The sequence below is a fragment of the Rousettus aegyptiacus genome, unplaced genomic scaffold (genome assembly GCF_014176215.1).
Source record: "Rousettus aegyptiacus isolate mRouAeg1 unplaced genomic scaffold, mRouAeg1.p scaffold_m13_p_2, whole genome shotgun sequence".
NCBI lineage: Eukaryota > Metazoa > Chordata > Mammalia > Chiroptera > Pteropodidae > Rousettus > Rousettus aegyptiacus.
Genome location: NW_023416295.1, coordinates 121,553,882 through 121,566,484, shown reverse-complemented (window position 1 = coordinate 121,566,484; position 12,603 = coordinate 121,553,882). Strand labels below are relative to the sequence as shown.

At 40.3% G+C, this 12,603-nt stretch overlaps 1 protein-coding gene across 4 annotated transcripts in view; it reads right to left on the bottom strand.

Annotated features, from left to right (window-relative positions):
• Positions 1–12,402, bottom strand: part of PPM1H (protein phosphatase, Mg2+/Mn2+ dependent 1H) — a 292,075-nt gene extending 279,673 nt beyond the window's left edge. For 2 of the 4 annotated variants that reach the window (XM_016150766.2, XM_036237707.1), the window contains exon 1: positions 11,710–12,397. In XM_016150766.2, the coding sequence (XP_016006252.1) occupies positions 11,710–11,954 (245 nt within the window). In that variant the 5' untranslated portion in view covers positions 11,955–12,397. Of the gene's footprint in view, positions 1–11,709 lie in introns of all 4 variants that reach the window. The other 2 variants (XM_036237706.1, XM_016150765.2) reach the window with 2 other exon arrangements.
• Between the last annotated feature and the right edge of the window lie 201 nt (positions 12,403–12,603).

The window sequence follows — 12,603 nt, the reverse complement described above, 5'->3', positions numbered from 1 at the left end:
CTTCCTTCTGACTAGATAGTATGTGTTTGGTTCAAAATTCTTTTAAGGGGGCAACTTAACACTTATTTTATAAAGCTTGCTGGACAAAATCTTTATAAGAGATCCATCCAAGAGAAATAAACTTAAAAATAAAATGGTCCATGATAGTGAGAAGGTTGGGAACCAGGACTGGAGCGAATTTACAGCCCCACTGGAAACCAATGCCACCTCGTGGCACCTCTGAGGCCGGCAAGGCAGCAGACAGGGCTCCAGGTGGTATGTGAGGCAGGAAAGCATCGGCATAGCCAGGTGGCCTCTGTCAGCACTGACCTGATGACCTGGGGTACAGGAAGAGGAGGAGAGACAGGGCTTCCACCATGGCACATCAATTCCCATCTGAGCACCTAGATATTTTAAAAAATAAACACCAGCTGCTATAGCCTGAGTTGCCAGTTCTTTTCTTCTTCCCATTTGCTGCTGCACTAAATCACCAACCCGGCTTGGACACCAGGTTCTAGCAGGGCAGCATGGCCCCATTATGAATAAGCACAGGGAAGGGTGCCAAGAGGCCATCTAATCTGGCTCTCAAAGCCCGCTTCACAGGGTAAATGCTGTCCTAAAGGGCTCATAAAATTGCCTGGTTTTTTTTTTGAAACATATATTTTAGAGTTCAATGTCGTATGTAGGCTATTTATTTGCAAAAAACTATTGTAGCTATTTCTTCTTTTATATTAAGAAAAAAAAAAAAAAACCTCTTAATAGTTCTATACGAATACCAGTTTGGTTCGTTCCCTCCCCTCACACCCTCTTATGGGTTATTCATATTCACTGCTTTCTAATGCACATTTATTTTCTTTTTTCCATCTGTGTATTCTATGTGTCAGTGCTCACCTTTTCAAAAAGGCATAGAATAACTATTAGTACACCATAACAGACTACTTAAAGATAATCCGCAGCATTTTTATTTTTTAAAAAATCAATTTATCACTTGAGACTTTTTTTTTCTTCCTAAAATTACATGGAAAAGGTAACGTGGCAAAGGGGCATCATTTTTTAATAGCTTAAGTAACAACCTATTTTGGTCCTCTCAGCCTGGCAAATTGACTCTTTCTGCCCCACAGCCTTGTGATAACTAATTAATTATACCACCCATCCAGCACTCCACTAGGCCTGACTTGTGTAAGTCATTGATGCACATACTCCAAGACAGTCCCTGCAAGAGCTCACAACGCTGAAGAACAGCAAACCAACGCTACACTTGTGCTGCTAGTCTTGATGGCCTTACATTTCCTTTGAAACTTGAAAAAACTTGATTCTGCTTAAGAACGTAGGTAACAGAACCCCCAAAGTATATTTTAAAAGGACTCTCATAAAAATTGACTCATGATGTGAACCCCACTGTTCAGAATTCCTAAGTATATTTCCTCACTTCTATGCAGCTATTAAAACACATAATCTATTTATTAACTTTATAAAAATACCAGTACAAAAAATGTGCAGGTTGGTAATAAGACTTACAGGGTTCTAAAAACATTAAAATATGAAAGAGACACTTTGCAGTTAGAAGGCCTAGACTGTTATATTTAGGAAATTCACATATACTAAGAAAGTTTGGTATAATTAACAAAGTCTATTATACTCAATAGAACAATAGTTGACCGTTGAACAATGTGAGGGTTAGCACAGGTGAAAATTCACATATAACTTCTGACTTCTCCAAAATTTAACTATACCAGTTGTCTCTTGGAATCCACAGGGGATTTGTTCCAGAACATCCCTCAGAAGCAGATACCAAAATCCAGATGTTCAAGTCCCTTACATAAAATGGTATAGATTGATGCATACAGTCGGTCCTCTGCAGCCACAGACTCCCAACTATGAATCAGAAACGGTATAGGCATTTATTGAAAAAGATCCACATAGAAATGGACTTGTGCGGTTCAAGCGTGTGTTGTTCAAGGGTCAACTGTACTTTTAAAAGCTTTGAAAAGCATCTCTTTATACGAAACTTGATGTGCTAATATGACCTTATCCAATTTAAAGCCACCTGGAGATTAGGCCTTATTAGTTTCTTTTTAAGTAACAAAAAATATTACATTCTTTTCTGTGACATTTTGTTCACAGGGATAAATATGTTTTTATTAATGAATAATTTCACACAACGAACCACAACTAACGGTCAGGTTCAATGATTCCCTAATAGTCACCAGGGTTCCTGGGACTGCATAAGATTCTAAAGTAACTTAGGCTCTCTCTGAGCCTCATTTTCCTCTGTTATTAAACATGGATAACAGATGCTTTCATTTAAGTGTACATGGCAGGGCCTTAATAATCATCCAGAGCTATACAGATGTAACTTGGCGGTATCATTATTCTCGAAGTAAGGAAGTATAAAATCCACACAGAGAGAAAATACAGATAAGCATTTAAATTTGACAGCCATTTAGAGAAAACTAAGTCAGAAATAGTATAACAAAACACTACAGATTGACATTCCAGAAGACCCAACTGATCTGACCACACCAGAAAAAGAATTAAGCAAGTATTTTGATTTCCCTAAACCTCCCAGTGGATAATATCTACTGTGAAAGTAAAGGAAAACACGGCACAATAATGTCTTCATTCATCATAAGCACTTTTCGGGCAACATATTCTGAAGTCTTTACTGAATGGAGTACCCCTCAGTATTCAACCGACTGGCTACTAGTTGAAAAGAGGAGTGATTCAAGTCTTAAACAAATTCCTACTGATTTAATTAAACAATTATACTTTCCAATTTGACCCCATGCAAAGCTCTCAGTTATGTGCATGCTAAATTATGGAAAGTGTACAGACTGAGTGAGCATTTGCGGGGTGCCAATGATATAAAAGTTAAATTTGAGGTCCCCCATCCTTACACAGATGAGGACTCAATTATTCGTGGCTTTCTCAAATGAGAATGTCAAAGGTACTCAAATCTAATTTTTATTTTACCATGGAAAATAACTTAATTGCATAAAGCAAAGCCACTGGACTAAAAGAAACACTTAAAAATAACAAGAATGTACTGATAGGCAGGCAAATGATTAAGCAAATAAAGCAACATATGCACTGTAGATTCTAAATGGTGGGCATATGGGTACTAAGTATATAATAGCTTCAACTTTTCTGCAGGCTGGGGGGAAATGATTCAAAGTTGTAATCACAATAAAGGAGACAGCAGGCGCCACTGGGAAAAACTCAGCCTGGAAGAAAACTGGTTCTTAGCCTAACCCCAGGAACTCAGAGTTTAAAACTGGAAAGGGGCCTTGAGAAACCTCTAAGGCAGGTAAATGCAAGGTTTCATGGCTTTTCGAAAAAATAGAAAACTTAGAGCAATATCATAGCATTTTCAAAAGATAAAAAACTTTTTTGCTGACTTGTATGCCTCTACACTTCCGGTTTTAATGTTGGTGACAGTAGATGTGGATTTGGTTTTTTATATCATGACTTAACAGTTAAATCTGATCACCCTTAATATCTGATTTCTTCATCTTCTGCCTTTGATGTATAAGTACTTAACCTGCCTTCAGTAAGAATTCTCCTACCTTTGAAGTCTTCTCTTAGTAATTTTCCATCCACTGACCTCCTCACTCTGCTCATTGGCTATAAATTCCCAGCTGTCTTTGCTGTATATGTAGTTGAGTCTGATCTCTCTCCTTTATTACAACGCCCTATTGCAATGGTCTTGAATAAAGTCTTTCTTATCATTTTAAGAAGTGTCAGAATAATTTTTCTTTACTCATACCTCTATATAGGTACAGAGAACTTGGCAGCTAATGACGATGCTTGCTGGACAGAACAGTTTGCTTCTCTAGAGTGGATCAGAGACTCTAAATACTGAGATTTATACTTGTTCGTAAGCACGGAGACATTAACACACACGCACACCCCAGTGCTGGTCTCCATTAACCTTAATAGCCCATGATTTCATTTTAATTTTAAAGAGTGACATTAAAGGGAGAAAGATTATGCCATAAAATTTTCTTGAGAATGATTATTATGTTATATTATGGACCCAGCATGGGACAAATGCCTAACTCATAACAGGAATGCAATGATTTTACTGGCTGAATTAGAGAAGTAATGAAAACAAATGAATGATGTTTATTTCCTTAAAGATGACAGCATAAATTCAAGAGGAAATAAATATTAATCCTTTGTTCAAATTAGGCAAATCAGAGAAAACTATAAAACAATAAATGCATTTGCATTCTTCATTTCTACCAAACATCAATAATTAAAGATAAGTTCCTTTAAAATAATTTCTCCTTCCTTCTTAAACTCTTCTAAAAAAAAAAAAAAAGGAAGAGGAAATAATACCTCCAAATTCATTTCATGAAGTCAGCATTATCCGTATATAAAAATCAGGCAAGGACACATGAAGAAAACTACAGACCACCATTCCTGATGAAAACACATGCAAAACTCAACAAAATATTAGCTAACCAAATTCAACAATATGTTACAAGAATCATACACCATGATTAAGTAGGATTTATTCCAAGGATGCAAAGACGTTTCAACATACACAAATCAATGTGATATACCACATCAACGAAGGATAAAAATTATATAATCATCTCAATATATGCAGAAAAACCTTTTGAAAAAATTCAACACCCATTATTGATAAAAACTTTCAACAAAGTGGTACAGAAGAAATGCACCTCAACATAATAAAGGCCTTATATGACAAGCCCACAGCTAACATTAGACTAACTGATAAAAAGGTAAAAGCTTTTCATCGAAGATGAAGGAACAAAATAAGGATACCTCACTCTCTGACCTTTTATTCAACATAATACTAAAAGAACTGGCCAGAGTGATTAGGTAAGAAAAAGAAATAAAAGGCATCCCAATCAGAAAGGAAGATGTAAAAATGATCACTATTTGCAGATGACATGGTATATATTTCATAAACCTTAAAGACTCCACAAAAAAAAAAAACTGTTAGAAATAATAAATTTAGTAGAGTTGCAGGATATAAAATTGATATACAAAAATTAGTTGTGTATCTATACTCTAATGAATGAACTATCATAAAGAGAAATTAAATAGGAAAAACTTTAACCAAGTAAGTGAAAGACCTTTACACTGAAAACTATAAAACACTGCTGAAATTGAAGACACAAATGAACAGAAAGATATTCCATGCTCTTAAAGTGAAAAAATGTTGTTAATGTGTCCATACTACCCAAAATGATACACAGATTCAATGTAATTCCTATCAAAATTCCAATAGTATTTTTCACAGAAACGGAATAAACAATCTTAAAATTTATGTGGAACCACAAAGACCTCTAATAGCCAATCCTGAGATAAAAGAACAAAGCTGGAGGCATCACACTTCCTGATTTCAAATTATATTACAAAGCTATAGTAACTAAAAGTTATTGGCACAAAAACGAACATACTGATCAATGGAACAGAATAGAGAACCCAGAAATAAACCCACATATATATATATATATATATATATATATATATATATATATATATAGTTAATTAATTTATAGCAGAGAAGCCAGGAATATACAATGGGGAAAGGTCAGTTTCTTCGAGAAGCGGTATTGGGAAAACTGAACAGCCACATGCAAGAATGAAATTGGACCACTATCTTACACCATATACAAAAATTAACTTGAAATAAAGACTTTAACATAAGACCTCAAACCATAAAATTCCTAGAAGAAAACATAGGCAGTAAGCTCCTTGACATTAGTCTTAGAGATAAATTTTGGATTTGATATCAAAGAAAAGGCAACAAAAGTGAAAATAAACAAGTGGGACTACATCAAACAAAAAAGCCACTGCACAACAAAAGAAACCCTCAGCAAAATGAAAAGGCAACCTACTAAACAGAAGAGAATATCTGCAAATTATGTATCTGATAAGAGGTTTATATCCGAAATATAAAAGAACCCATACAATTCAAAAGCAGAAAGACAATCTGATTTTTAAAACGGGCAAGAATATGGACATTTTTCCAAAGAAGACATATAGACAACCAACAGGTACATAAAAAAGGTGCTCAACATCACCAAAAATCAGGAAAATGCAATTCCAAACCACAACGAGATATCACTTCACAACTGTCAGAATAGCTATTAAAAAGACAAGAGGTAACGAGTATTGGTAAGAATGTGGAAAAAGGGAAACCATTGTGCACTGTTGGTGGAGATGTAAATTGGTGCAGCAACTATGAAAAACAGTACTGGAGGTTCTTCAAAAAATTAAAAATAGAACTACCATATAATCCAGCAATTCTACTTCCATGTATTTAGCCAAAGAAAATGAAAACACTGAATCGAAAAGACATCTGCATCCCTGTTTTCAATGCAACATTATTAACAATAGCCACGATATGGAAACAGCCTAAGTATCCGTTGATGGACAAATGGATAAAGAAAATGTGGTATGTACGTTTATTATATATAATAAATTATCATTCAACCATAAAAAAGAAGGATATCCTGCCATTTGGGACAAAATGAGGGCATTATGCTAAGTGAAATAAGTCAGAGAAAGACAAACACCATCCTAAAAAACAACAAAACCAAACTCATACAGAGAACAGATTACTGGTTATGGGGAAAGGGAGGATGTGGAGGTGGGGGCAAAAATGGGTGAAGGGCATCAAAAGGTATCAACTTCCAGTTACAAGATAAATATGTCTTGGTGATATATTGTACAGCCTGGTGACTACAGTGAAGAATCCTATATTGCATATTTGAAAGCTGCTCAGAGTAAATCTTAAAAGTTGTCATCATAAGAAAAAAATTTGTAACTATACATGATGATGGGTATTAACTAGACTTATTATGATAATTCTTTCAAAATATACATATATACAGAATCATGTTGTAGAACTGAAACTAATTTATATATCAATTATATCTCTAAAAATTATCTTCAATAATGTATTTTTAGAAAACAATTCTAGTATGTAGTATTATCAATTGGTATTGTTGTAAAGATAATATGTGGTAGGGTAATATTAGAGATGATGTCTACCTAACTGTGGCTAAAACACAGGATAATAAACACAACCCTTGAGAATAGTTAAATTCTCTGTCCCAAACTCCACTAGTATTTGAAGGACGTTGATGCATTTTCATAAGAAAAAGGACAGCCTGGGAACTCCACCCTAGAAGAGGTAACTTTATTAAAATGTTAAATTTGAAAAATGGAGGAGAGCTTAGCTACTTCCTTTGAAATAGGAAAATTAATACCTTCTTCAGGTTACCAGAAAAGTATGAGAAATATTCTAGACTACTTTGGACGTTTGAGTCATCTGCTATGGAGAGCTCTGTTAAATAAGACACCCTCTAACACACACATTTCTTTTTAACCCGTACACAACAAGAAGTAGAGATCCTGGAGGTTCTTCAGTTGCAAAAGTCAAACAGGAAGTTCCCCAACAGGAGCTCTGCTAAGCAGTGTAAGATGGGTGGCTGTGTTAGAGGAGATTAGAAGGAAAAAATAAAGACCAGGGGATTTGTGAGCTTTGAGGTAAGAGAAAACTAGTTGTTCTGTCAATACCACTGCAGGGCAAGTAATGCAATTTATTGGTAATTGCTAATTACTGCCAATGACTGGAGAGACAAAACAGCCTATAGGATTCCAAAACAATCCAAATATTTATGGGCTGTTTGCAAGATTTAAATAATGTTATTTCATCCAAAATTTCACAATTTTGATACTTTGTGAGACACAAAGAACTTATGTAATGCATTTAACAGAAACTCTCCAGGTAGCTTTTGTTGGTACCCATGTCCATGAATCTTTTATAAGAAAGGAACTAAAAAAGAAAAAAAAATTGCATAGTTATAGCTATAACCTAAGTAAAATTAAGCTATAATTATCACTTATTCTTTCTGTACAAGCAAAGAAATTTATTACTGATTAAAAACCTGAATACGATTCTTTCTCATACAGAGCACTACACATTCATTCTTTGGCATTCTCTACTGCTGCAGTTTCAAGTGCAAACACCATGTCCACTTGAACCTCTAAATCCAACTAACCATCAACAGGAGAAAGGTTGGGCAAATAGGTCAAGAAGAAAAATAGTCAAAATGGGCTCCTAACCTATTAAAAATTGAACCTACTTCCAGGTCCCTGAAGCACAGAGACTTGGTGGTATTTACATTTGTGGAGAGAGAAAGGAAGTACCTGACTGGTCAGGTCTCTGGGTCAGAATGTAGCTTCCCATGGGCTCTCTTTAAGCAGATCTAATAGGCTGTCAGTGATTTCAAAGCCAAATAAAAATAAAACTTGCTGATGCAGGTTTTTGAATGTTATCTGTAACTGCAGTGCTTTACAGAGCTTTACAACCAACCTAGAATGTAGCCCTTAATCAAGTGGCTAACCTTTTCAGCCACAATAGGAAGCTTTCTGAGGAGCCAGGAAATTCCACCCAGTCTAATGCCAGTAAATATTGATACAGTAAATGAAGGTCTTCAGTTTCTGGATCTCCAAATCTCACAGGGACTGCTTAAACTAATTCCCTTGTACTATAACCTAGACTGCCTCTTCTTGAAAGGGATTAACAATAAGTGACAAACAATATCTATCTCTCAATTTTTCTACCATCTAACAGGTCATCAGCACTATCTAGAGCTCAACTCACCTCTAATGCCTCGCTCACTCACCAAGTGATGCCAATTTTTCAACCCCAGAAAAGCTTACAAAGTAGCTCACTTTAGAGAAAGGTAAGCAAACCACTTCTGACTCAGGCCTTGACTCATTAGCATCTCTCTTATCCCCACTCTGAGCAATAATCTTTCCACCAAACTCAAGTACCTTCTAGAACAAAGATAATTCCTCCTCCCAGTACATCCTGTAGCAAAGGGCAATGTTACTGGCAGCAGCCTCTGACCACAGCCACAGTTCTTACTTGTCTATCTCTCCCCTTCCTTATTTCAGCCATTTTGATCATTCGAGATGTATTTTTGCAGGAAAATAAATTATAGTTTAAGGTGTGAGGAAGTGGTACAGTACAACTTCCAACAGAGAGAGGTGGCAAGATAATGTTAGTGGTTAATCATGAGTACAGATGGATGCACCATAATTCCATACACTGTGAGGAAACAGTTTGTTGTTATGGCCCCCAGAGTCAGACTGCTTGGGTTCAAATATAAGCTCTGTAAAGGTGGTATGACTCTGGGGAAGTTACTTAACCATTCCTTGCCTCTATAGATGTATCCTCATCTATAAAATGCAAATGTTAGTGCCTCCCTTATTGGGTTAGGAGAATTAAATGATTATGATACAAACTTGGAAGCAGCATAAGCATTAAACAGTAGGTACTATGTTACTAGCTATTATTAGCACTATGTATACATTTTGAAAGAATGAGGTAATTCTATATGTATTGACTTGGAATAAAGTCCATGACACAGTGTTTTGTGAAAACGTTAGAGAATAACATGCTTAGTATGAGTCTATTTTAGGAAGTAAAAAAAAGCATGATGTATATTTATAGGTGCATCCAAAGAGGTCTAGAAAGGCACACATACTAAACATTCAACTGTCATCACCCTTAGGGAGTGAGGGGTTAGGGGAAGAAGCTTATATTTGTATACAGGTCTTAGCTTGAATTAACAAATATGTACTACTTTTATAACTACTTTAAAAATTAAACATTTTACAGTGAGCTCATCCTCAAGTTGAACATCTCTCATGTCCTCATCCAGGAAAAGATAAGCTTCTTAGAGATAAGGAAACTGAGGCCCAGCTAGGAGAAAGTAGAGCCCTCTTGGTACTATCTCCTACTTATCTCATGTCTGATTGTCTTACTCTTTTCAGCCCTTGGCACATCATGTGCCTGCCACAGGATCCAAACATACTGAAAATGATGGTGTTTCCCCCTTTTCTTCCTGCTTATCTGAGGTACTGCTTTTAATAGTGCCCAAGACGCTTCCCCATTCCGTGTTTTAACATCCTCCTTCCTACCTCTCATAACTTTCTCATCATTTCCAGCTTGTCTTTTCTGCCCCTCGAACATGTGCGTTTGCCCTGGAAAACCCATTCGAGCAACAATCGGGCCCCACACATTCAGGTTTTGGGCAGAGACAGGGGCCACATCCACACAATTGCAAGATGGAGTATGCCTCTAAGTTGCTTTTTGTCTTGAAAAGGGTTCAAATGACTTTTAAACATTATTTTCTTATTTCAGTCAAGAAACAGTGCTTGATATATTTTGGCAGACACTTTTTCCTCCTTTACTTCTTTCCTTATTACACAGGTGTTTATTTTTGCTTTAGCTTTCTCCGGGAAGTTACAAAGCTGTTCTGTAACTCCCCACCCCCAACGATCCCTACCACGCTTATCCTTTATTATATGTTGGTATTGTTCTAGCACCCATCACTTGCACTTGTTTCCTCATTATCTTTTATACTACAGCTATCTATTTCCATTTATACACATTTTCTATTTCAGTCCGTGGAGAAACGGTTATATGATTAAAGGGGAAGGAAAAGAATTCGATATTCCAGCCAGAGCATCTTCCAGGCCACCTCTCGCATCGGAACCCAGAGCGCCGAGAACCATGCTTGCCGGAGGGTATCCGGGCCACCAGAAAAGGGTCAGCATCAAAAGGAGAGAACGGAGGGGGGGAAAAAAAGGCATCGGGAGAGCTGATTGGTTACTGGATGAACCAATCAGCGGGCAAGGCTTGCACGGGTAGGGGAGGGCCAAGATTACAGAGCCGACTGAGTTAAAGGAAAAGGGGCAGGTGGGCCAGGCATCAGGATTTTCCATGCACTTTTGCACCCACCGAGTCACGATTAACTTCAAAACTCTAGTCTATTACATGCCGCCTTCCAAGTTTCCCAGTTTCATAATGCTGAACAGAGGGAGAAACATTATTTAACCTACCATTCATGAGATGGCCATCAATAGTCAATGGAGTGGGGCAGAGGCCATTAAAATCCTCCCTCTCTCCTTTCCCAGTTCCACTCCAGGTCGTCAACCTAACTCATTCGGTTCTTGAAATAGTAAATCACTCAAACGCTCACTTAATCGCCAAAGCTGATTACCAAAACGCTATCATTAAACACCTGGAATAAGTTTACCCCTGCCCAAGGACTCGGGGAGATAGTATTGGCTGGCATTTAACGAACGCGCAGGGTTTTATTACCTGCTAAAGGAGAAGAGAATGAGCTCTTCGGCTAAAGTGGGAGAAAGAGACCTGAAATGGGTACCACGCAAGCCAACGCGGCCGCCTCCAGGTCTCGGACACCGCCCCTCCCGCTCCCCCGCCCCCACTCCAACCCCGCGCAGGGACCGTTCCTTCAGGTTCTACCCCACAAACTTCAGGCAAAGGCACAAAGATTTGGGGAAGGGGGTTGGCCGCAGCGCACAGATACCAGATTTCCCTGCTGTGTTTCGAACTTCAGCAGAACTGTTCTACGCACTTTCTTCCAAGTGTCAGAGCTCCAAAATCACAGACCGGTCCAACCTTAGCTTTCCCACGGTCCCGCACCCACCCATACCCGGGCTAGAGATGCAGCGTCCTTGGGGTTGGGGGAAGGGGGAGTGGGAGAAGACAGAAAGGGCCAGTGGAAGTTAAGAGGTACCCGCCGAGGCCTGGACGCTGGCAGCCTGAGAGCTCTGGGGCCGAGGAGCAAGGAGAGAGGACGGCTGGACCCGTGCGGGGAAGGGCCGCGAGGAGAGCGGGGGCGCCGCCGGTGTTGCTGCACTCACTCTGCGTAGCCAGTGGCCCAGGGCAGCCGCCGCGTCTCCTTGAGGATGAGGATGGGGCGAGCGATGTGGTCGGCGCTGCACTCCACCTCGTCCTGAGACAGCCCCAGGAACTCCGGTCGCCCGTAGGGGAAACGCAGGGGCAGGTCCGAGCCTCCGCAGCCGCCGCCGCCGTGCTCGGAGCCGGAGCTGCCAGCCATGATGCCGCCCATGAAATTGGCCACGGCAGATTTCACTCGAGTGAGCATATTACTCCAGCGCCCCGCAGCAGCGTTGCGAGCAGGAGGCGGCGGCGGGGGCACCCCTGGGCGCAGCGCGGGGCATGCAGCCGGGCGCACGAGCAGCCGGGCTGCTGGGACGCGCCCCGCGGCTCCCGGAGCCTAGTGCTGCAGGGGGCCGAGCCCCGGCCTCCCGTGCTCCGTGCCGCCGCCGCCTCCCACCGCTACACTTCCGCAACGGGGAGGCATGGAGGAGGTCGGCCGGACAGGCGGAGACGCTGCGCGCTCCGGGAGCCGCAGCTGCAGCAGGTCCCTTTCCCGCCCGCTGCGCTGGACTCCTGCGTGAGCGGAACTGAGACCACCAGGCGAGCCCGCGGAGCCCGCGCAGCTGCTGCCACGGCTACCGCCGCCGTCGAGTCATGTGATAATCAGGCTGCAAGGGCTCTAGCTGCTGCTGTGGCCGGAGCTCAGCCCCTCCCCTCCCGGCTCAAGCAAGGCTCGCACCAGAATCGTGACCTCCTGGGGGATGGGGAGCCAGGCCGGGTCGGTACCTGGCGCGGGGGATGGGGGCGCTGTGAGCCCGAGCCCGTACAGGTGCTAGGGGACGTCACGTGGAGCCACGCAGCCAGGAAAAGCCAGTTGAGGAATCCACTCTTGGAGGAATGCACCCTACGCCTTT